This window comes from Musca vetustissima, unplaced genomic scaffold (assembly GCF_032173495.1).
Source record: "Musca vetustissima isolate MV318-11 ecotype Yass unplaced genomic scaffold, APGP_CSIRO_Mvet_v1 utg2910, whole genome shotgun sequence".
Taxonomy (NCBI): Eukaryota; Metazoa; Arthropoda; class Insecta; order Diptera; family Muscidae; genus Musca; species Musca vetustissima.
In genome coordinates, this window is record NW_026885361.1 from 343,718 (window position 1) to 371,066 (window position 27,349).

At 31.9% G+C, this 27,349-nt stretch overlaps 2 protein-coding genes across 3 annotated transcripts in view; one reads left to right on the forward strand and one right to left on the reverse strand.

Annotated features, from left to right (window-relative positions):
- The window catches only part of LOC133332627 (small ribosomal subunit protein uS9m), a 59,852-nt gene that overhangs the window by 1,337 nt on the left and 31,166 nt on the right, over window positions 1-27,349 (forward strand). The window contains exons 4-6 of the mRNA XM_061541016.1: window positions 1,060-1,145; window positions 1,206-1,450; window positions 1,514-1,629. Coding sequence (XP_061397000.1) covers window positions 1,060-1,145; window positions 1,206-1,450; window positions 1,514-1,629 — 447 coding nt within the window. The remainder of the gene's footprint in view (window positions 1-1,059; window positions 1,146-1,205; window positions 1,451-1,513; window positions 1,630-27,349) is intronic.
- Window positions 6,063-25,740, reverse strand: LOC133332622 (transient receptor potential channel pyrexia). 2 transcript variants are annotated; one of them, XM_061541005.1, is made up of 2 exons: window positions 25,619-25,740; window positions 6,063-8,913 (listed from the first exon to the last, which is right to left on the reverse strand). In XM_061541005.1, exons 1-2 carry the CDS (start codon window positions 25,732-25,734, stop codon window positions 6,063-6,065), a joined length of 2,967 nt encoding a protein of 988 aa, XP_061396989.1. In that variant the 5' UTR covers window positions 25,735-25,740. The 2 variants fall into 2 exon arrangements, with proteins under 2 accessions (XP_061396989.1, XP_061396990.1); XM_061541006.1 differs by lacking the exon at window positions 25,619-25,740 and adding an exon at window positions 15,943-16,039.

Consider the following 27,349-nt stretch of genomic DNA (forward strand, 5'->3'; position numbering starts at 1 on the left):
TTTTTTATAGACAATCTGTGCTAGAAACGTGGATTTTTAAAGTGTATTTGTACATAAACCATCAGGGCTAGAAGCTCGGATTTTTAAAGACTATTTTTTATAGACAATCTGGGCTAGAAGCTCGAATTTTTAAAGAACATTTTTTCATAGACCATCGGACCCACAAGCGAGTATTTTTAAGGAATATTTTTTTCATAGACTAAGAAGCCTATAAGCTTGGCCTAGAAGCGCGGATTTTTAATGAATATTTTTTCATAGACAACCTGAGCGAGTATTTTTAAAGAATATTTTTCTCATAGACCAACAGGCCTAGAAGCGCGGATTTTTAATGAATATTTTTTCATAGACAACCTGAGCGAGTATTTTTAAAGAATATTTTTCTCATAGACCAACAGGCCTAGAAGCGCGGATTTTTACATAATAATTTTTCATAGACCATTGGGGGTAGATGCGAGGACTTTTAAATAATAATTTTTTTGTGAACCAACAGGCCTACAAGTAGATTTTTAAAGAATATTTTTTTCATAGTCCATCGGGACTAGAAGCATAGACTACAACATCGGGACTAGAAGCAAGACTACAAGCGAGGATTTTTAAAGAATATTTTTCATAAACCAACAGGCCTAGAAGCGTGAATTTTTAAAGAGTATTTGTGCATAGAACACCATTGCTATAAGCGTGGATTTTTTAAGGAATATTTTTTTCATAGACCAAAACACCTAGAAGCTTAGATTTTTTAGAGAATATTTTTCATATACCAACAGGCTTAGAAACGTGGATTTTTAAAGCATATTTTTTATAGAAAACCTCAGCTAGAAGCGAGGATTTTAAAAAAATATTTTTTTATAGGCCAACAGACCTAGGATCGAGGATTTTTAAAGAATATTTTTCATAGACCATCGGGACCAGAAGCTTGGATTCTTATAAAATATTAGTATTAAAAAGCGAGAAGTTATGGGGACCAAAGGATCTTTATCGAAGATTCTTTTACAAATTTTGATCAACGCTTTTTTGCTATTTTATTGATTAAATTGAATATCGATTTTCTCTCTTTTCCAGGACATTGTTGAGGAACTCAACAAACTATACGATTTAGAGGAACGTATGCTACGTCGTGGTCAAAAGGCCGATCCCAATCAAAGAGTGTAAGTATTTTCAAAACAAAATAACAAATAAAATTATTTAATCGATTTTTATTCCTTCAGGGACCTAACCGGTTTCAATTGGGTATCCAAGGACAATTTAGAATTACGTTTGGTTGAGAAAATCTCCGATATCGAATATAATAGTTTTATTGCTTCAATGGAACGTTTAGTTTCACATCCATTTTCGTACAAATGTAAAGCATTTATCGATGAATATACCAAGCCGCTAATGGATCATGCCAGTTCATTGGAAATCCCTAAGCCACACATTGATGAACAGGGTAGACAATATATTACAACTTATGGTAGGTTATACAGGATTTCCAAGAGATGTATTTTTTTATTAACTATTGTTGTTGGTTTTTTAGAATGCCTACGTAAAACTGCACGTGCTGATGTCACAATTCGCGTTCCCGGCACCGGAAAAATCACCATTAATGGCAAAGATATTACCTATTTTGAAGATACACAACCACGTGAACAGGTGAGTCGATTTGTTTCTTTATTTTTTTATTTGTATCTGTGTGGTTGAAATTAAACAGAAGCTGTGAAATGAGATGAAATGAAATCATAATGAGGAAAACATAATAGAAATATTTTAACTGAAATATGTAAAGAAAAGCCTTACCATTTATAGAGGCTATGCAAATATATGGGACCGAGATAAGCATGAATATTTAAAGAATATTTTTCATAGACCAACAGGTCTAGAAGTGTGGACTTTGAGGATTATATAAGGAATTATTTTTTATAGACCTTGGAGGATAGTAACGAGGATTTTTAAAGAATACTCTTCATAGGCCATAAGAGCAAGGATGTATATTTAAAAATAATATTTTTTCCGAGACATCTCGGTATAGTAACGTGGGTTTTTAAAGAAGGTCCTAGAAGAGTGTTTTTAAATTTTTTTTCATAGACCAATAGACCAGAATAGTAGATATTTTTTATATATAATATGAGCTTGAATCGTGAATATTTAAAGAATAGTTTTTCACAGACCAACAAGGCTAGAAGCGTGCATTTTGAGGAAATTTGTTCATAGAGTTACAGAGCAAGGAGTTACATTAAAAAAAAAAACTAATAGACTCTTAAAATAAAAGGCTTTTAAAAAATATGCTTCCATTGGTTGTTAAAAAATTATATTTTTAATTGATCTTCTATTTTAAGAATATTTTCATAAGCATTTTAAAAGAAGATCAGCACTAAAAATAGGCCTCGATTTTCTGAAGAATATTTTTTCAAAATCCAACAACATGGAAAATTATTTGTTGACCATGAGGATCGTAGATTTTTTTTTTAAGAATAAGGTTCATAAGAAGCCTACGGTTTTTCTAAGAATATTTGTTTACGATTCAAAAGATGTGTTGATTTTAATAAAAATATTTTTTTTACGGATCCGGAGAAGAGTAGATTATTTAGACATCGTAGTATAAAAAATAAGTATCAAAGTTCAAAAGAATCACATTTTTATGGACTAAGAGAAGAGTAGATTTCTGTTCGGTTTTGAACTAAAATCTACGTTTCTCTTAGTCCTTAAAATGTGCTTCTTTTGAACATTGATATTTTTTTAAATCAACGAGACCTTAAATATTTTTTTCAACGCCCAACAGAAGTTTAGATTTTTCTGGGACCACTCATGGCCTTGTGGCTAGGTTCATCCATGAAAATAAATTGAAGTATATTTTTTTGAGTACCAAGTTTGTTTATTTTGTCCTTTAAAGAATATTAGAGCGAATTTGTGAAGAAGTGAATATTAAAAATATTTCAGAACAAATTTCCATAATAAAACTATAAATTTTGTTTGCCTCCATGTAATGCTACTGCTGGTGCATTCAACATATTTTCGGTGTTTTAAGTTTCCTTCGAGTTCCAATGGGATTTTCAATATATGAATTGCACAAAAAAGAAAATCGAACTTACCTCTACATTCTTTCAAAATAAAACACAAATTTGATTACACAATAATTTTATGTACAAGTGTATAGTTAATTGTTTCTATATAGTTTGAAATATTTATATAGTATTTTTTGTTGCATCTACAATTTAAAATTGAAACACACATTGAACAAACTCACACATACACAGCCTTAACGTTATTTGAAAAGAAAAGCGAAAATTAAAAACCTACAAACTAACAACACTTAACAATAGTTTCGTTAAAATAATTACTAAAAATAAATTATAACTTTAATTATTTGATGACTATTTAAAAAAAAAAACAATTATATATATAGGTATGACAATATTATAGATATAATGGGTAATAGATTTTTTTTGAAATTGAAATTGAAATTTTGTTTATTTATTTTTTTTGGAAATACTTTAACATTAGGGTGGCGATATTACATAATAATACATGGGATAAATTAGAATGTTTGGGGCGTGATATAAAATTTCGTATAATGTTTTAAATATATTCCTTATACAAATGTCAATTGCTTAAATATTATATAGGATATTTTGGACTTTAGGCATAATAGTTATACTATATATTTTTGTATTATATCTCAAAATGTTCCATAATTCTTTAAAAACAGCAACACAAACTGTATTTCAATCTGGAATAACCAAATTTCATTATTTCTCTAGAAATCATCAAATTTTTTTGCGATGTTAAAATTATTCAAAAATATTTTTTTTTTCAAAAATTACCGCAAACGAGGATTTTGTAAATATGTTTTTATACATAGATAAAAAATTTGGGGATCAGGAAAAGGAAAATGATCGAATTCTAAGCAAAGTTTTTTTCTAAAGAAATATTTTTCAGCGTTTATTATAGTTATAAGGATTTTTAAATGAGGATTTGAAGATGACCCTTATAGATGACATTTTTATTGAATTTTTGGAGGAGTTTGTAGAGGTCCTACGTTTTGAAAATATTGTTCTAATCGAAGACTTATAGTGGGTATTTATGAGGACTTATTTTATTTAAATAATTTATTATACCAATAAATGGAGAATTTTGAAAATCTCGTGTCTCAAAAATAATATCTATTCAATTAAATTCAATTCTATTTAAAATTTCATATATCAGGCACAATTTTTTTATTTCAATATTTGTTTACATTATGGATTTTATTAACATAAAATTCGCTATCGATAATTATATTTAACTAAATATAAAATTTAATATATTTACATTATTATAAAGTATATATAAATATATTTTTTTTTATGAATATTTAATTTATATTTATAATAATGTTTTAGTTAATAATAATTTCAAATATTTCATTTTCTTTCGAGTTATCGATAACTTTGGCTCTCTTTACTAAAAATTTATATAAATTAATTTCGTTATTTATAGATACATTTTTTATTACTATTTTCACAAAAAAAAAAAAAATATTTTCAAAAATTTATCGATAACATTTTGATAAAATCGATAAATATATTTATCGATTAGTTACTTTATTTGTTTTTTTTATAATTATTTTTTTACTTGGTAATAATTATTAAAAAATATAATTTTTCATTTAATTAGAAAAATATGTATATATCACTTTTGGTTTAATTTTTTTAATTAAATTCGTTATTTATATATAAATCTGTTCACAAAAAAAAAAATAATTTATTAAAGTCGATAAATATATTTATCGATTCGTTACTTTTTTGTAGTTTTTAGAGTTATTTTTTATACTTTTGGTAATAATTATTAAAAAATATATATATATATATATATATATATATAAATTTTATTTTAGTTCTTCCATTTTTTAGTAAAATTTCAAATAATTTATTTGTTTTTTCATAAAATATTTTCAATTATTTATCGATAACAGAAATCATGTTTAAAAATAATATTTTTTTATTTATAACAATTTCATTATTCATATTTTTCTTTGTTTCCATAAAACATAACATTTATCGATAATTTTTTTCATAAATTCAGTTTTTTGTTCGCTTTTATTATTTCCATAACGATATTTTTCTCTTGGTTCTCAGTAAAAAATTGCAGTTATCGATATTTATCGAAAATTATTGTTTTCCTTTACAATTCATATTCTTAAATTATTAATATTTTTTCTTTATTATTATTTAACAACTCTTTTTTTATTATTATAATTTATCGATAATTATCGAAAAATATTATTTTTCCTTTGAAGTTTAAATTTTTTATTTAATTTTTCATAAATTTTTATCATTTATCGATTATTATCATTATCGATCTTTTATCGATAATTACCGAAAATATTTTTCCTTTGGAGTTTAAACTATTTAATTTAATTTTACATAACTTATTTTGATCAGTTTTATTACATTTTAAATAATTATTCAATAGATTCTATGAAAATTGCATTTATCGATATTTATCGAAAATAATTGTTTGTCTTTTCACTCCACTTTTTTATTGATTTTCATAAATGACTTTCATTTATTGTGCTGATTAATTTTTTTGCAACTCTTTTTCTCCATTTCAGTAGATTTCATAAAAAGTATGGTATTTATCGATAATTATCGAAAATATTTCCCTTGAATTTCAAAATCTCTATTATTTAGTTTTTCATAAATTATTTCTATTTTTTCATAAATAATTTGTTTTTGGTTCAATATAAAAAATGACATTTATCGATAATTATCGAAAAATTTTTTTCTTTGAATTTTAAAATTTTTGTTTATTTATTACCATTTTTGTTCTTTTATATTATTTCGCAACTCCTTTTCTGTTAATTCCATGACACAAATTACATTTATCGATAATTATCGAAAATATTTTTTCCTTTGAATTTCAAATTATTTTATTACTTTTCATAAATTATTACCATTTTTTGTTCTATTATATTATTTCGCAACTCTTTTTCTGTTACTTTCATAACACAAATTGCATTTATCGATAATTATCGAAAATATTTTTTCCTTTGAATTTCAAAATTTTTTTATTAAATTTATAAATTATTTCCATTTTTATGTTCTCTGTTATTTTCTCAAATTATTTTTCTGTTGATTCGATATTACAATTAATAATTTATCGATAACTTTGCTAGCCTGTTGTTGCTGTGTAATTAGTGCCTGTTTAAGTTCTTGAATTTCTTGTGTTAGATATTCAATACGATCGGTGTTGTCATCAATTTTGGTATTGATATTTGCCAAAACGGTGGCCTCAAAATCTTCCGGTGCATAGGGGGTACTGGGCGTCGATGGGGTCTGTACCGATTCGCTGTTGTATTTATTCTTATACGATAGATATGTGGCATCGGAATTCTTAGCGGATATTGTGTGGCCAAAATGTTTACGCATTTTTCCGACCTCATAGGCTTTCATGAGTATATCACGGGGTAAACGTTTTTCGCTGGGGTTTAGGGGTTTTACACAGAGTACCACACGATAGGCTTGTGGGGAAACGAGGGCCGTATAGTGCAGCAAATTACGCAACCAGGTGGGTAAATACCCATTAAATAACGCTGATTCGATATAGGAAATTAATTTCGTTTGTCGAACAAGTTTGGAGAGTCCCGCAGTTTTCTTCAGCCCCTGAATGTCATGGACGGCAATACCCACGAGGAGATTCATGAGAATAATCGTAACGAATAGCAGGAATAATACAAAGGTAATTTGAGCACTAACTTCTAATAGGAATGGTGGATCTTTACCATCCGGATCATTGATAAGCAAGGAGAGATCCTGTTCTCCAATCATCATGACCAGCACGGAAATAAAACCCATAAACGGATTGGCAAACGAAGAGGAGGAGGGGAATATCACACAAAAGGAAATGGTAAAACCGATCAACATACACGAATAGGCCATGAAGAGTTTGGCAAATTCCCCCTGCACCCGGGTGTACATGGCCACATAGACATCGAATACGGGAAGCTGGCCAATCATCAACATGAGATTTGTCCAACCCAGCAGTACCGCAAATGCGCCAATGTGATTTTGAAAGGTGTACGTTTTCTTCGTATAAACATAGGATATAAGGAAGACACTGGTGATCACAAACCATTCCATAATGTTCTCCACCTGGGTGACATAGTGACGAAATGAGGAGTAACCCGTTATGCCATATAACTTTCGACATATCTCCACTATGGTGATGGCCACCAGGACACCCCATTGCATTTCCATGACAAAGGGATTGCTACGCAACATATCACCGAGGATGGATTGCGACTGGCACAGCTCCTGGGCCTGTATGGTCGAATTATCATTGTTGCTGACATTGTAGCAGTTGTGGGCCAGGGCAGTGAGGACATAGATCGTAAGGAATATCACGAAAATAAAACAGAATATCAAACGTCCTATATAATATTTTCTAATTTTACCCCATTTTATGTAGAGGAACGAGGAGCACAGCGGATGTTCCAAAATCTCCTTTTGGCCCTCGTCGACGAAGGTGTTCAAATAGCTAATTTCGCGAGGATGGCAATGTTGCAGCAGTTGGCGGAAATCCAATTCCAATTCCACTTCACGATTGACGGGATCCTGGGAGTGATGCAGAGTTATGGCAGCATCCAATTTCTGGCGAATCATGGCCACAGAGGCTGGGGTTTTACGTGTGATGACATTCAGGGCACTGGTACCCTTTTTCGATTTTGTGGTAACATCTGCTCCGTGATATATCAACATTTCCACACAGGGAGCCAGGCCATCAAGGGCAGCCAAATGCAACGCGGTAAAGCCATAGATGTCCTTGTGATTGACATTGGCCCCCCACTGTATCAGCAGTTCCATAATATCAAAAGCATTTTCCGATTTACCAATAGCGGCATGCAGCGGAGTGCGATGATCAAAATCTTCCGCATTCGGATCAGCATTACCATTTCTCAGTAGAGACTCAACACATTCCAAACTGGAGGTACGGGCAGCCAAATGTAAGGCCGTGAAACCACGATGATTTTTCAATTTGGCATCGGCCCCCTTGGCCAGCAGCAGATCCACACACTCCACATTACCCTCATCAGCGGCCAAATGCAAAGCTGTCGACTCTTTTTCGCGAATACAAATCCTTACATTCGGATCAGCCCCTGGGGCTCTCAATAATATCTCCAAACATTGGGCATTACCCAAATCCGCTGCCAAATGTATGGCATTTGTACCATTCGGTTTCAGGCTATTCACATCGGCACCTTCGTTGATAAACAACTGCAGGCATTCCAGGGCATTGGCCCGCACCGCACAATGCAGCAAACTTTCCTCACAATTGGGCTTCGTCGTATCGATGGATATTTGGGCACCATTATTGATTAAATATTTCGCTGCCTCAGTGCTATTACCAAAGGCCGCACAATGCAGCGGGGTATAACATTTCGGTTGGAAATTAACATTCATACCCTTTTGCACCAGGAAATTCAATGTCGACAGGCAGCCGCTAAAGGCGCCCAAATGCAATGCCGATATACCATTTTGATCACAAAAATTCAATTCCGCCCCAATATCGAGCAGACTTTGCAGTAGATCCCATCTCTTCAAGAAGGCCGACCACAAGTAACATAAATTCTTTTCAATTTGTGAGGCAGATTCGAAATGGGTCTTTGTATTATCCCCAATGACATTTCCCTGTTCGATGTCTTCGAAGTAGCGTATACGCCCGGCGGCATTTTTCATTTGATCGATGAGGCTAATGCGCAGCGTATCATTGCATATTTGTACGCTCAGCTCACTGGTGGGTTCTTCGAAACTATCATACATACTGGGTGCACTTTCAGCCGGTGGCGATGGTCCACATTCCATATATTCAAATTCTCCGGGTGTTGGATATTGGGCTTCGATCATAGCATCGGTATTGTTACGCCATCTGACCATTAGATTGGGCGGTATGGATTTTAAGCTGCACGGACATGGAAAAAGGAAAAAAAAAACAAAAAAGAGGGGAGAGGTTAAAAAAATAATTGAGGTTAGGTTTAAGGTATATATTTTTAAAAATTATTTAAAATAAAGCTGGAGGTTAGTGTGTTAGAAAAGGTATTAAAAATGGTGTAGTATAAGTTAGTTAACATTTAGATATGTAAAAAAAAGTGTATCGAAATGAAGACCTTCCGATCTTTTTTGAAAATATCTTCTAAGGGTTTTTATTAAAATATATTGTGGACTTCAAGAAAATATTTATAGGTTTATAGAAGATATTCTTCTCTTGGCAGTCCCGCTACTAAGAAAATCTGTGATATCGAATTCTCCTAAGGAAAATAATGACCAAATGCTTTATATAAGAAATGTTCCTTCTATTGGAAGTTCCGCTTCTCGTTATCTGAGATCTGAGATATCGTTACCTCTTAAGAAAAAAAATGTCGAAATGGAAAAGTACCCTCTTGTGCCATATAGGTTTCGACCTATATCATCAGCACTTCGCATTGCATTTCTAAGACAAAAGGGATTGCTACGCAACATATCACCCAATATGGACTGCGATGAACACAATTTCCGAGGACTATATGGTGGAATTATCATTATTGTTGATTCCGTAGCTGTTGTGGGCCATGTCGGTGAAGGACATAAATCGTAAGAAATATAACAAAAATTAAAACCGAAAATCGAACATCCTATATAATACATTTCCAATTTCCTTTTATAGTTTTCCATAAGAGGAAGAACTTCGGGACTTCTATGGGAATACCTCCATAATAAAACTTGCCGACATGCTAGAGGAAACATACCTGGAAGAGCCCCATTTGCTATCCTATGAGAAGATATTTTGACATCCCTAAGAAGAAATTCTAGTCAGTAAAAAAAGGTCTTTCGGATCCTTCGAAAAAAAGGATTTTTGAACTTTCGACGATTTAAACTTCTATAAGAATGCCCTTTTAGTAATAGTATAAGAATAACTTCCTGATTTTGTAAGAGGACCCTATACCCAGACTTTTTGGTTTTCTATGGTCTATGGTTTTTGGTCTTCTATAGAAAGACCATTAAGTCTTCCATAAAAATATATATTGTAGACTTCCATGAGAAGACCTAATGGACTGGTTTTTAGGTTAACAAGACCTTTTTTCTATAAGAAGATCTACTCATATTCAATCAGAACACTTTTTTGGTGTCTTCTCTGAGAAGACCATCTGATCTTCTATGAGAAAACTTCTAATCTTCTAAGACATGCTAGTCTTTTAGGAGAAGAACTTTTGGTCTGCTATGAGAAGACCTTCTGGTCTTCTAAGAGAAAAATACCTTCTAATCTTCTAAGAGAAGACCTTCTAATCTTCTAAGAGAAGACCTTCTGTCCTGCTACGAAAAGACCTTCTGGTATTCTAAAAGCAGCCCTTTTGGTGTTCTAAGTGAAGACCATCTGGTCATGAGAAGAACTTCTGGTCTTCTAAGAGGAGAACCTTTGGGCGTCTATGAAAAGACCTGCTGGTATTCCATGAGAAGATATTCCAATCTTCTAAGAGTAGACCTTCTAACCTTCTAAGAAAAGACCTTATTTTTTCCTTGAGCAGACCATCTGGTCTTCTAATGAAAAAAAACTCCACAAGAAGACCTGGTCTAATATGACAGAATATCATCTTGCCTTCCTTGACGTTCTGGGCGTCTACGAGAAAATCTGAATTCCGTATTTTTATTTATTTTATTTAACACGATAGAGCTCTAAATTTTGCACACATATTGCTATTACTCCAAGCATGCTTGATAATGAAAATGAGATTTATCGGTCAACCTTTTGGTATAGCTCCGGTACCCCCAAATAATGGGTATTTTAAAGATTTTAATCGCATTTTTCAACCGAATTTACTGTAATTTGCTACTTTGGGTTTTCATTAGAAAGGAAATCTCTTCACGAAAAATTGTCAATATGGGTCCATTTTTTATTGTGGCACCCATATAATGGTACCTCCGAAATTTCGATATTTTGAGGAGTTTGGGCACATTTTTCAAGCGAATTAGCTGTAATTAGGTATTTTCTCATTGGGTAGAGAATATCCCACCAAAAATAATAAACATTGATCCACTTTTTATGGTAGCCCCCATATAATCGAACCTCCCAAATTTCGATATTTTTCGGTATTGGGCAAATTTTTCAACCGAAGTGAGTGTAATTTGGTATTTTGGGTTCTCATTGGGTGGATAATCTCCCCACTAAAAATCATCAACATTGATCCACCTTTTAGATTAGCCCCCATATAATGGTGCCTCCGAAATTTCGATATTGTGGGAGTTTGAGCACATTTTTCAACCGAATTGGCTGTAATTTGAAATTCTGGGTTCTCACTGGGTAGAGAATATCCCCACCAAAAATTATCAATATTGGTCCACTTTTTAGGGTAGCTCTCATATAATGGTACCTCCGAAATTTCGATATTTTGGAAGTTTGAGCACATTTTTCAACCGAATTGGCTGTAATGTGAACTTTTGGGTTCTCACTGGGTAGAGAATATCCCCAACAAAAATTATCAATATTTGTCCACTTTTTAGGGTAGCTCTCATATAAAGGTACTTCCGAAATTTCGATATTTTTAGGAGTTTGGGCACATTTTTCAAGAGAGTTGTTTGTAATTTGGTATTTTGGGTTCTCATTGGACAGTAAATCTTCCCACAAAAAATTGTCAATATTGGTCCACTTTTTAGGGTAGCCCCCATATAGTAGTACATCCAAAATTTCGAAATTTTGAGGATTTTCAGTAACTTTTTCAACAAAAATTGATTGTAATTTGGTATATTGGTTCTCATTGCTTGAAAAATCTCCCTACCAAAAATTATCAATATTGGTCCACTATTAAGGGTAGCCCTCAGATAACAGTAGGTCCCAGATTCTGATATTTTGGGGAGTTTGAGTAAGTTTTTTTCAATCGAATTGACTGTAATTTGATATTTTTTATTCTCATTGGGTTGGAAAATCTCCCCACCAAAAATTTTACGTTTTTTACTGAATTATATCTATGTCCACCCTAATATACATCTACTTTTTTTAATTTACATCGAAATTTCTGGTTGCAAAAAATATTAAATATTGTCTCTCGTTTTATTTTTGTTTTATCGAACGTGTTTAAATCACACTTTTTTTACCAGGTACCCCCACATCAATTTGTATATTCATTCATACGCATACATATGAACCTAAATACACATATGTACATAAATACACATATATGTACATAAATAATAAAATTTATTACATGACCTTGTAACCAAATCCAAGTTCTTAATCTTGTAAAGTGTGTGTGTGGTAATAACAAGAACAACTTAAATGGCATCGAGTTTTAGTTGAAATAAATAATAATAACAACAACAACAACAAAAACAAGAATCTAAGAAGTGGAGTTGTATTAAAATTGTGAACATTAATGTGGAGGGACAATTTGAAAAAAAAAATATTTCTTAAATCATGATGAATTGTAAATAATTGGCACGCCTTGTCATAGGCGTCCTAAAAATGCTATTATTTTTATAAAATTGGTATTTTGGATTTTTTTTTTTAATTTATCCAAAAAGTGGATATTTGTATTATAGTTTTTTTATTTATTTTTAATTTGCGAATCAATACTGTTCAATATATTTAACAATTCCAGTATTCTAAATTTTATTTTTCTTAGGATAGAATTAACACACAAATTATTAGAATTCAAATTAGAACTGGTTTTTTTTCGATAGATCATAAATCAAATTCTTTATTTTATATTTCTTGGAATTGTTTTTGGATGATGGTGGTATCTATCGTATGATTTAAAAACAGATATATAGGACAAGAAAAAATATTAAATAATAATTAAATTATTAATTAATAGGATTATGAAATTGAATTAATTAAATGTAAATGATTTAAGGGGCCCCCCCCCATTCTCGGGGTCAAAATTTTTGTTGACTTAATTCCAATCTACACTAATTCAAGAATGTCCCTGCAAAATTTCAAGTTAAAATCTCAAGAACTCTTGAAGATATAGCCGATTTATTGTGTCAGCATCAAGTGACGGCTGAAGGGCTTCTCAAACTTTAAACGCGTTTTTCTCTAAACATTTTTTTGCGAATGGCGGGCACGATAACTCAAAAACTAATAACCCAATCGATTTCAAATTTTTACACGTTTCTCTGTGAGTGTATAGCTATCGTATGAACTAGGATAAAGCCAATCGGTGAAGATCTTCCTTATTTTTTAACTTGGTTTTTGGTAAAAAATCGGTGATTTTTCAAATTCCCTTAAATAGAGATTGTTTTAAATTGTAAACCTCATAAGAAATAAAATTTATTTTTTTTTAAATTAAACAAAGTGGGGAATTTGTCTATCGTTTCAATATCTTCGTTTTTATTTAGTAATTATTTTAATTTAAATAAAATAATTATTATTATATTTAAATAATGTTTTTAATTTAAATAATTTAAAAATAGTTTTTTTTTACTTCTTTTTATTATTATAGCCTCCACCATAGTATGGAGGGTATATGAATTTTGTCATTCCGTTTGTAACTCATCGAAATATTCAACTCATCGATAATTTATATTCTTGATCGGGTTAAAATTCTAAGACGATCTAGCCATGTCCGTCTGTCCGTCTGTGGTAATCCCGCTATCTTCTAAAGAAATTGAGATAGGGTGCTGAAATTTTGCATAGGTTTGGGATATATCGGTCCACATTTAGGCATAGCCCCCATATAAGTATACCGCCCAATTTTCGATATTTTGGGGTTCTTGAGCGCGCTTTCAACCAAATTCGCTGAAATTTGATACCTTGGTTTCTTTTTGGGTACCAACATTCCCCACTAAAAACTGTAAATATAGGTCCACTTTTTCTGGTAGACCCCATATAAGAGTACCCCCAAATTTTCAGTTTTTGCGGGGTTTTGACCAGATTTTTTCATCGAATGGACTGTAATTTTGTATATTGAGTTCTTAAAAGGTACCAAATCTCCACAAAAAATTATATTTATAGGTCCATTTTTTCGAGTAGCCCCCATATAAGGGTACCCCCAATTTTCGGTATTTTAGGGTTCTTGAGCGCGGTTTTCAACCGAATTCGCTGAAATTTGGTACATTGGGTTCTTTTTGGGAACCAAATTTCCCCCACTAAAAATTATAAATATATGTCCACTTTTTCTGGTAGCCCCCATAAAAGGGTGCCTCCCAATTTACAGTTTTTGGGGGGTTTTGACCGGATTTTTTTTACCGAATTGGCTGTAATTTAGTAATTTGAGTCCACAAAAAAATTATAAATATACAGCCCCAAAAGTTTGTAACGCCGCGAAATATTGATCCTAGACCCATCTAGACATGTGTGTCCGCCCGTCCGTCTGTCCATTATAATTTGTAAACACGATACAGGCCAAAGTTATGGACCAATTTTCACGAAATTTTGCATGTAGGATGGGTTCTGGCCAATGAAGACCCCTATTGTTTTTGGTAAAGATCGGTTAAAATGAATGATGAAATGGACCAAATACTTAATTTTGTCGACCGCAATTATGGCCCAAACGCTGCAATTTTTTGCATGGAGAAGGGGATCGGGCCAGAGAATAAGCATGCCTGTTTTGATAAAGATCGGTCAATATTTAGCGGGTCAAATGGACCCTGACTTTTGTGTGAAAAATTACAAAATTTGTATTCCATAGGGAATATATTTACTCCTGAAACACATAGAAGTGGATAGTATATCCAAGAGGAGTGCTTGTCCATTAAATTGATACCAATTATATGGTCGTATGTACTCGGATGTGGGAGTTACACTTCAAAATATTTATACGTACTCAGATATTTTTTAGTAACCCATTACCAATCTAGAGTGCGGAAATATAGCGCGGATCGCTTTGAAATTTTTCATGAGGATCCAGTTATGATCAAGGATAATGCCTATAACTTTTGGTAATGAGCAGATTATAATTATGGAATGAAGTGGACCGAATATTTAATTTTGTGTATTTTTCTTTTCGAGTCGATGCCAATAATAGGCCAAACATCACAAAACAAACCCACGATGAAGGGAATCTGGACAATTAATTAGAAAGGCTGTACTGAATATTAGTAATATTCGCAAAATATGTCAGTGCAAAGAAGAGGTTATGTTGACCTCCAAACGGGCTCTAGGGGGCAAATATCACGAAATATTGCCCAGGCTTGGAATAAACATCCGAAGAAAGTTAGAGTACCATGGTAGTTGTGTAGGGTATCGTATAGTCGGCCCCGTCCGACTTTACTGCTCCGATCACTGGTTTTATTTTTTTAGAATCTATTTATTTTTTTATTTAGAATCTATTTATTTTTAATGTAATATATTTGTATAATTTATTTTTTTTTTAATATATTTTCAATTTTTTATTTTTATTTTGTTGTTAAATTTTAATAATTTTTTTTATTTAATTTAATTTTATTGCTATTTTTTATGTAAATTTTATTTTTATGAAATGAAAATTTATCCATGGAAAATTCTCACTTTCCCCATATTTTATTTTTAATTTTTTTTTAATTTGAATTTCAGATCAAATTTTGTGATTTGATAGATTTGATTAATATTTGAATTTCAAATATTAATTTGAATTTGATATCAAGTTTCATGATTTGATAGATTTGATTAATATTCACACACCATAAAAAATTTAAAAATTTGCCAAATTTTTGTATTCAATCAAATTACAACAACAATATATAGTAACATTATAGATTGACGGTCAAGTAGAGATGTTTAAGTTATTTATTTATTTTTTTTTTTTTTGAATAAAAATAGTAGAGTAGAGGAAATGACAAAATTTATGCCCAATTCTAAATTTAGTCGAGGAATTGAATTTATTTTTTTTTGTTAATTTAATTGTTGTTGTTATAACACTACACAAAAAACTGCACTACTTCGTGAATTGGCGGTTGGTTGCAGGTGAAAGGCTCAGTTTAAATTTGAAAATAAAAAAAAAACTTGATAATAAAAAACAAAATAAATAATTGAACACTATACATTGATTCAAGCCATATCCATGGATGCTCCCAATGCGATAAAGTATGTTCTAATTTCATTTCAGTATTAAATTAACAAAAACAAAACAAAAAATAATACACACTGAAATTACAATAACAACAATAACACGCAAATTTACTTTTTTTGTTTTTTTTTTTGCTTTGTTTGTTTATTTGTTTTCAAAATTTTCAAATTTCAATTCAAATTATTTTTGGAAATAAATTCTCACAGAATGAATTTTTCTTGAATTTATTTTATTTTCTTCAATATTTTATTTTTGATTTGAAATATATTTTCTTTTTTTTTCATTTAATTCATCATCACCAAAAAATTCTGATTCTGCGTTGGCGCATTTTATTTATTTTTTTTTTCTTGTTCCGTCATGTGATGACCAGTTTCGCGTATTTCCGTTTTCTAGACATTTTCCAACGACCGTTTCATTTGTTAGTTTCAAATCAACTGATTTTGAATTCTGGTAAAATTTTGTTTTAATTTTTTAACGATCGAGTGGTGGTGGGCAGCCTTACTCAGCCGGTGTGCTCAATTCTCTCAGCTGAGTTTGGATCAGTAATTTTTTTTGCAAATTTAGTAACACCAACAAGTAAACCTCACAAAAATCTAAACGCCAAGAATCAACACCAAAAACTCAACCAACCAGCCAGCCAGCCAAGCCAAGCCAACGGTTGATCGATCGCGTTAGATGGTTAAATCTGAGAGCCAGACAACCAGCCAGCCACCAAACACGTATTTAAGTTGACAAGTAACGGGCGAAGCAAGTGTTTTTTTTTTTTTTGGCCCAAAACACACACACACAGAGATCGACAGACAAGCTGGCACAAAAATCTGGCTTAAATGTGACACATGTGTATGTATATGTATTTATGCGTACATATGTACCTAGATAATAATTTATCTTGTGCCAAAAATAAATCATCAATAAAAATTAACACCTACAAAAAAATATTGTCATATAGCTTCAAAATCGTCTGGAGATGAAAGCACAAATTTCTCCAAATCGATATTTGAATGACAGATCCCAAAAAAAAAAAATTAACTACATAAACTTGAGACCAAAAAGTAAAAATTTATTCTTCAGCTGCTGCGGATGGGGGTGATGATGGCATGCATCTCTCCCTCCCTCTCTCTCTCTCTTTATGTAAAAAACCGGCTGACTTGCCTTGCCTATCCTGAGGATATCTGGCAAACAAATATCGACTAGATTCAAAATTTATACAAATTTTTTTTTCGAACCTCGATTAACAAACTTCGAAAGCAATGGCAAATTTCAAACCTTTATAGGTTGCATTTTATCCCGCAATTAATCGGCTCGAAGGACCAAATGTTGTGAATAAAGATTGAGAAAAAGGATAGAGATTGCAATATTTATGATACAACTATGAAATTTTGCACAAACACTTCTAGTACTCTTAGGATGTTTGGTATTGCAAATGGGATATTTCGGTCCACGTTTTAGTGTAGCCCCACCAATATAACGGTAACCCCCAACATTACATATTTTTGGGGATTTTGGGGACATATTTACAACCGAATTGTCTGTAATTTGGCATTTTGCGTTCTCATCGAATAACAAACTTCGAAGGCAATGGAAAATTTCAAACTTTTATATGTTGCATTTTATCCCGCAATTAATCGGCTCGAAGGACCAAAAGTTGTGAATAAAGATTGAGAAAAATTATCACAATATTTAAGATACAACTATGAAATTTTGCACAAACAATTCTAGTACTCTTAGGATGATTGGTATTGCAAATTGGATATTTCGTCCACGTTTTGGTATAGACCGCCCTCCGCCCCAATATCACGGTAACCCCCAATATTACATATTTTTGGCGATTTTTGGGACATATTTCCAACCGAATTGTCTGTAATTTGGTATTTTGCATTCTCATTGTATAAAACATATCCCTACCAAAAATTATTAATATCGAAGCAAGTTTCAGGATAGTTCCATATTATCGGACCCCCTAGTATTCGGTATTTTGGGGATTTTGGAGACATTTTCCAACAGAATTGGCTGTATTTTGGTATTTTGCGTTCTCATTGGCTGTCAAATCTCCGTACCGAAAATGATTAATATCGAACCAAAATTCAGGATAGCCCTCATATAACAGTACCCCCAATATTCGGTATTTTGCGAATTTTGGAGACGTTTTTAAACCGAATTGGCTGTAAATTGGTATTTTGTATTCTCATTGGGTGTCAAATGTCCGTACCAAAAATTATGAATATCGAACCAAGTTTCAGGGTAGACCCCATACTACGGTACCGCCCGATATTCGATATTTTGGGGATTTTGGACATGTTTTTTTTTCTACCGAATAGGCTGTAATTTGGTATTTTGCGTTCTCGTTGACTGTCAAATCTCCTTGCCAAAATTATTAATATCGACCCTAGTTTCAGGATAGCACCCATATGGCAGAATCCCCTAGTATTCGGTATTTTGGTGATTTCAGATATTTTTTTTTCAACCTAATTGGCTGTGATTTTGTATTTTACGTTCTCACATAGTCCTACCAAAGATTATTAATATTAATCCAAGTTTCAGGATAGCCCACATATAACGGAACCACCCATTATTCGGTATTTTGGGGATTTTGGACATGTTTTTTTTTCAACCGAATTGGCTGTAATTTGGTATTTTGCGTTCTCATTGTATAACACATCTCAGCCCCAAAAATTATTAATATCGAACCGAGTTTCAGGGTAGCCCCCATATAGCGGTACCCCCCAATTTTCGGTATTTTGGACATTTTTGGACATGTTTTTTCATCCGAATTGCCTGTAATTTGTGTTCTCATTGGGTGTCAAATCTCACTGCCAATATCGAACCAAGTTTCAGGGTAGCCCCCATACAACGGTATCCCCCAATATTCGGTATTTTGGGGATTTTGGACACATTTTCCGACCAAATTGTCTGTAAATTGGTATTTTGCGTTCTCATGGTATAACACACCTCCGTACCAAAAATTATTAATATCGAACCAAGTTTCAGGGTAGCCCTCATACCCCCAATATACGGTATTTTGGGGATTTTGAATTCGTTTCTCAACCGAATTGGCTATAATTTGGTATTTTGCGTTCTCATTGTATAACACATCTCCGTACCACAAATTTTTAATATCGAACCAAGTCTCAGGGTAGCACCCATATAACGGAACCCCCTAGTATTCGGTATTTTTGGGGATTTTGGGAACGATTTTCAACCGAGTAGGCTGTAATTTGATATTTTACGTTCTCATTATATAACAAATAGCCGTAATAAAAATTGTTAGTATTGAACCAAATTTCAGTATAGCACCCATATAACGGTACCCGCCAATTATTCGATATTTTTTGAGATTTGGACATGTTTTCAAACGAATTGGCTATAAATTGGTTTTTTTGATTTTCATTGGGTAGGAAATCTTTTTACCAAAAACTTGGGCATATATAGGCCCATTTTTTTAGAATCATACATCCGTCGATTTATGCACATCCGTCGGCCCTTTGTTCCGTTATTGTAAACTTGTAAACAATGTACAGATCGCATTTATGATTCGATTTGGATGGAAATTGATACAACTCGTTTATATGGCCCAACGATGAACCCCTTATTGAAATTGCTGAAAATCGGTTCAGATATAGCTCCCATGTATAACTTCGTCCGATTTTAGGTAAATGGTGCACTAAATCCCCTATATTCCCTTCGATTTGTACGAAATTTTGCATAGCGTACTGAATTGAGAATAGAATGTCATGTGTTAAGTTTTGTGAAAATCGGTTCAGATTTAGATATAGCTTTCATGCATAGTTTCTTCCGATTTTACGTAAAAGGAACACTAAACTCCCCAGAGTTGTCCGATTCTGACAAAATTTGGAATATCGGATCATATTGAGTTTATAATGATGTGTGCTAAGTTTCGTTGAAATCGATTCAGATTTAGATATAGCTCCCATATATAATTTCGGACGATTTGATGTAAATAATGCACCAAACTCCTAATTTTTTATCCGATTGAGATCAAATTTGGCGTAGCATACTGAATTGAGTATAGAATGGCATGTGCTAAGTTTCGTTGAAATCGGTTCAGATTTAGATATAGCTGTCATATATAATTTCGTCAGAGTTTCCTAAGAGTTTTTCGATTAAGACGAAATTTGGAATGCCGTTTCATATTGAGTATATAATGATGTGTGTTAAGTTTCGTTGAAATCGGTTCAGATTAAGATATAGCTCCCATATATAATTTCGTACGATTCGATGTATATACTCCACAAAACTTAAAATTTTTAGCCGACAGAGACGAAAATTGAGACTAGAATGATGATTACTTAGTTTCGTTGTAATCGGTTCAGATTTGAATATAGCTGCCATATATAATTTCATCAGATTTTATTAAAAAAATGGCCACAAAACTCCCAAGAGTTGTCCGATTCCGACGAAATTTGGAATGCCGTGTCATATTGAGTATATAATGATATGTGTTAAGTTTCATTGATATCGGTTCAGATTTAGATATAGCTCCCATATATAATTTCGTCCGATTCGATGTAAATAGTCCAACAAACTTCCAATTTTTAGCCGATTGAGACGAAAATTGAGACTAGAATGATGATTACTCAGTTTCGTTGTAATCGGTTCAGATTTTAATATAGCTGCCATATATAATTTCATCAGATTTTATGAAAAAAAATGGCCACAAAACTCCCAAGATTTGTCCGATTCCGACGAAATTTGGAATACCGCATCAAATAGTGTTTATAATGATGTGTGCTAAGTTTCGTAGAAATCGGTTCAGACTTAGATATAGCTCCCATATATATTTTTGTCCGATTCGATGTAAATATATTCACCAAACTACTAATTTTTTATCCGATTCAGATCAAATTTGGCGTAGCGTACTAAATTGAGTATAGAATGGCATGTGCTAAGTTTCGTTGAAATCGGTTCAGATTGAGATATAGCTGTCATATATTATTTCGTCCGATTTTATGTAATTGGTGCACGAAAGCCGCTATATTTCTTTCGATTCACATGAAATTGAGAATAGCGTATTAAGTTCAGACTAGAATGTTGTGTGCTAAATTTCGTTGAAATCGATTCGGATTTTGATAGCGGTCTCAGATATATATTTTTGTCCGATTTTCTGCAAATGGTCAACTAAACTCCCAATGTTTGTCCGATTCAGATGAAATTTGAAATACCGTACAATAAATTCAAATTAAGTGGAATTTCTAGAAATTATATATATATATATATATGAAATATTAGATTCGGAATATTTTTCGGGACTGGATAATTTCTAAGAACTATGCATTTATCTCATTCATTATAATAATAAATGGTTTGGATTTGTTTTATTATATATTAATTTGTGGTTTAATTCCACGAAAAATATTGAAAAAAATAAAAAATAGATAAATTGCTATATTATTAGATATTGTTGTTGTGTATATCCGCCTGGGAGAGAGTGGTTTTTTATTAATATTTTTTTTATTAAATATCAGTTTGTTTAAATTAATTATTAACGTAGATATACACCCAATTATGGATGCTTGGATTATTTTGAATGACAGGTCTGTGTGGACTTTGTTTTTTTTTCTGATTTATTGACAAATTCCCAAAAAAAAAAAACAAATGATTCATGGGGTCGCTTCTTTATTTCTCCCTTTCTCTCATTCTATCTCTCTCTCTCCCTCTATACTCCCCCATTGACAGGTAACTTAATTTTCTGATCAGACTCTAATCATATGATTTAACAAATGATAATATTGTAAATATATAATTTTTTATTTGTTGTTGTTGTTTTTTTTTAGATTTTTGGAATCTTCTTCACAATGACAAATGTGTAAATTAAATAAAAATAATATGGGGAAGGGAACAATTAATTATTTGTTATAACAATTTGAAAATATATCTAAAGAGAGAGAGGGATTTTGGAGATTTTCTGCGTAGTAAATAATAAACGGAAAGAAGGAAATTTCAAAGACGGATCAAATCGGCCAAATATATATATATATGGGATCTATATCTAAATCTTAATCGATTTCAACGAAACTTAGCACACATTATTATCATCTCAAATTAGTAGGCTATGCTCAATTTCGTGTAAATTGAACGAAATTTAGAGGCTTAAAATATTCTTTAATAAATCCACGCCTTCAGTTGGTCCTGAAACATACATATGAGAGCTATATCTAAATCTGAAACGATTTCAACAAAACTTAGCACACATCATTCTAGACTCAATATAATACCCTATGTACAATTTCGTGTAAATCGAAAGAAATTTAGGGGCTTTGATCCACCATTTACATAAAATCGGATAAAAATATCTATGAGAACTTTATCTAAATCTGAATCGATTTCAGCGAAACTTAATACATGCCATTCTGGACTTAATTTAGTACGCTATGCAAAATTTCGTCTCAATCGAACATATATTGGGAGTTTGGTGCACCATTTACCTAAAATCGGATGAAAATATATATAGGGGCTATATCTAAATCTGAATCGATTTTAACGAAACTTGGCACACATCATTCTACACTGAATTTAAGACCCTATGCAAAATTTTGTGGAAATCGAGAGAAATTTAGGGGCTTTGGTGCACCATTTACATAAAATCGAATAAAAATATCTATGAGAACTTTATCTAAATCTGAATCGATTTCAACGAAACTTGGCGCACATCATTCTAGTCTCAAATAAGTACGCTATGTTCAATTTCGTGTAAATCGAGAGAAATGTTAGAGGCGGATAAAAATATCTATGAGAACTTTATTTAAATCTGAATCGATTTCAACGAAACTTAGCACACATCATTCTAGTCTCAAAATAGTACGTTATGTTCAATTTTGTGTAAATCGAGAGAAATTTAGGGGCATTGGTGCACCATTTACAGAAAATCGGACGAACATATCTATGGGAGTTATTTCTAATCCTGAATCGATTTCAACGAAACTTGGCACACATCATTCTAGACTGAATTTAATACCCTATGCAAAATTTCGTGTAAATCGGCAGAAATGTCGGGGATTTGGTGCACCATTTACAGAAAATCGCATGAAAATATATATGGGGGCTATATCTAAATCTGAATAGATTTCAGCGAAACTTAATACATGCCATTCGGGACTTAATTTAGTACGCTATACAAAATTTCGTGTAAATCGAGAGAAATATAGAGGCTTTGGTGCACCATTTACAGAAAATCGGATTAAAATATCTATGGCAGCTATATCTAAATCTGAATCGATTTCAACAAAACTTAGCACACATCATTCTAGTCTCAAATAAGTACGCTATGTTCAATTTCGTCTAAATCGAGAGAAATTTAGGGGCTTTGATGCACCATTTACATAAAATCCGATGAGCATATCTATGGGAGCTATATCTAAATCGATTTCAACAAAACTTAGCACACATTATTCTAGACTCAATTTAATGACCTATGCACAATTTCGTGAAAATCGAGAGACATTTAGGGGCTTTGTTACACCATTTACAGAAAATCGCATGAAAATATATATGGGGGGTGTATCTAAATCTGAATAGATTTCAGCGAAACTTAATACATCCATTCTGGACTTAATTCAGTAGGCTATGCACAATTTCGTGTAAATCGAGAGAAATATAGAGGCTTTGGTGCACCATTTACATAAAATCGGATAAAAATATCTATGAGAACTTTATCTAAATCTGAATCGATTTCAACGAAACTTGGCACACATCATTCTAGTCTTAAATTAGTGCGCTATGTTCAATTTCGTGTAAATCGAGAGAAATTTAGGTGCTTTGATGCACCATTTACATAAAATCGGATAAACATATCTATGGGAGCTCTATCTAAATCTAAATCAGGAGAATTTTTCTCTCAAACACCCCAAGATCTGCCTCATCTGCTTGCGCAAGTACCCATGCTTCTGATCCATGTAATAGCACGGGTAGTATCAGCGTCTTGTAAAGTGTTAGTTTGGTCTAGCGGGAGGTGGCCTTGTTTCTAAACTGCTTACTTAGACCATAGTAGCATCTGTTGGCCATCACAATCCTTCTCCGAATTTCAAAACTGATGTCATTTGTTTTATTTATGGCGGTACCAAGGTATATAAAGTCTTTAACTAGCTCGAAGCTGTAGTTCTCAAGTTCCACAGTTGGTCCGAGTCTACTGGACGTCTTTCGCGTTGATACCATCAGCTTGGTCTTCTCGCCTTTTACTGCCTGACCCACTTTGGCAGACTCCTTTTCAATATGTTCAAAGGTGGCTGTTACCGCTCGCAATGTTCGACCCATCGGCGTAGGCGAGTAACATGTGTTGTTTGGTGTACAGAGTGCTATTTCTGTTCACCTTTGCGTCTCGTATGACCTTTTCCAGTAGGATGTTAAAAAGATCACACGACAAACTGTCACCTTGTCTGAATCCTCGATCGGTATTGAAGGGCTCCGATAGGTCCTTTCCTACTTTAACTGCTGACCTTGTGCCACTTAAAGTTTGGTGCACCATTTACATAAAATCGGATGAAAATATATATGGGAGCTATACGTAAATTTCAACCGATTTCCACGAAACTTAACACATATCATTCTAGACTCATTTTAATAGAACACAAATCGAAAATTATTAAGTAATGATTTTTATTATAGAAAAAAAAAAAATCAAAATTTTTTTAGGAACAAAATTCTTAAAATACTTGGAACAGATTTTTTCTGTAAAGGAAAGTTTAATTTCAATTAAAGAAAACAATTGATAATCTACTATAGACTTATTTTTCCATTTAGAAAAAAACTGGTCCTCACTTAAAACATTCCTAAAACACTGGGAACTGATATTCACTTTAGGAAAACAATTCCTAAATTATGAAGGATTGAACAAAAAAGCCTTATACAGACATTCATCAAAGGAAAATATTTCTAAGTTATTGAACTGATTCTTTATTTAATAAAACCAATTCTCGAAAATAGAATTATTTTTTTTCTAATATATTTTTCTTTAAGGAAACAATTTCGTAATTACTGAATAGACAGAATTTTACAATTAATTAAAATATAAACAGCTGCTCATAAATCGATATTAGTACAAATGCATCCTTCCTTATGCACTTGCACTTATTCCTTATTTAAAAAAACAAATTTTAGAACCTAGGTTTTGACTTGTTTCCTAATATTTTTTTTGTCTTTTAGGAAATAATTTCTTAATTACTAAATAGACAGAAAATACTATTTAGAACGAATTAAAATACAAACAGATGAACATAAATCGATATTCGTACAAATGCATCCTAAAGGTTTTTTTTAAGTAATTCTAAATAGTATTTTCTGTCTTCTCAGAAATTAAGAAATTATTTCCTAAAAGTTAAACTTATTCCTTATTTAATAAAACAAATTCTAGAATTTAGATTTTCCTAATATATTTAGTTTTTCCTAATATATATTCCTTTTAGGAAACAATTTCGTAATTACGGAATAGATAGAAAATACTGTTTAAAATTAATTAAAATACAAACAGCTGATCATAAATCGATATTCTCACAAATGCATCCTAAAAGTATGCTTTATGCATTGGAATATTGAAATATGAAATGTAATTTTTGTGTATATTAATTTTAAAAATATTTCATTTCCCCTTAAATTCAAAATTATTGATTTTTAGTTTTTTGCTTTGTCATACATACTTACCGATTTGTATTATTTCCGGCCAATGGCTGTTCAGCATCACTTTTGGTCACCACACTAATGGAGCGTGTCATACGTCTCGGTTTGGCTGAACCCTCTTTGTAACCAAGATTCTCCATGGCTAATTGCACTTGGCATACAGCGACGACGACAACAACAATCCAAATCCAAAAACCACTACTGTTTCCTTATTTGGTGGCTTCTCTATGGCCCAGTTATAATATTTCTTGATGTTGTTGCTGTTGTTGTTAGAATTGGCAATATTTGCAATGAACGACCGACCTTCTCTCAACGTAACTCGAATTCTTTTGATGCATTCAAAATCAATTGAAATTTAAGTCGAGGTGTCTGTAATAAGTAAGAAAGAGAGAAAATGTGAGTAACATAAATCTGCAGTTGAAAAAATAATTCCAATCTATTTTTTTTTGATGTTCGATCTGTAATTGAGACGAGACACTTCTAGATTTGCAATAAATTTATCAAAAAATAAATATTTGTGTTGATTTGATTTGTTTAGATTCGAGAGATCATATTTCAACAATGTTTGTTGCTCTGCTTCTTTGTAAATTGAGTTGTAATAGGGATGTAAGAGAGGGAGAGAGAGAGAGTGAGAGAAAAAACAATGATACAAATGAAAGCAGAGCTTTGGGGTTTGCTATGAGAAAAATATTATATATTCAGAAAAGGTGTGGACGGATTTTTCCACTTTGGAATATATATGGGAAAGTGTATCTAATCCAGTAGCATCCATGCCCTTTTTGAAACTTGTTTAATGAAATTCATAGCATACTTTTAGGCGTCTATTGCTTAATTGATTCATCAGCTGATTGGTTCCCAGGATAAACTTAAAGCTATACTGTGTATCATTTTTTCATTGATTTTTATTGTAGATTGAAATTAGTGTAGTGTAGTCTTTGTTAAAATTTGACATAACCCTTTGATAATTAGGAAAAAAATTGGCTTTAGGAAAAATGTTTTTTTATTTAGGTACAAAATTCTTAAATTACTGGAAATCGATTTTTCTGTAAAGACAACTTAAATTTGAATTAAAGAAAACAAACTGTAAAATGGTTTTTAGGATTTTTTTTTTAATTTAGGAACGAAATTCTTAAAATACTAGAATTTCTGTCTTATGCTTTTTTATTTAATTTAAGAATAAAATTCTTAAACTTGGAAACCAATTTTTCTATAAAGAACAGTTTAATTATAATTAAAGAAAATAAGCGATAATCTATTGAAGGCTAATTTTTTGCGTTAGGAAAAATTTCCTAATAACTTGAAAGATTCCCAAAAACCAAGAAATAGTTAGGAACAAAGTTCATAAATGAAAAATATATTGAATACTTAAAAACAAGAAAGGATTTAGTATTGTTTTTGCCAAAATTACCAAGGTTTAACTAAAAATTTTAAATATTACTAAAACCTTGGGAACTAATATTTATTTTAGGAAAAAAGTTCTTAAATTGGGAAGGCTTGATTTTTATTTTAAAAAATGATTATTTTCTTCTCCATCTAGGTTTTGAAAATATTCTAAAAAATCTTCGCCTAAACCAGTTAGAAATAGCCTCTGAAAATATTTTTAAAAATATTAATTTAATATAAATTTGAAATTCCGAATAGCCTCTGTAAAAGTAGAAACCAAGCCTAATAGAGCTCAGGATGGCTTCATAAAATATTCTTAAAAACTCATGTACTATTTAGGGTAGCTCCCATATAAAGACACTTTACGAATTT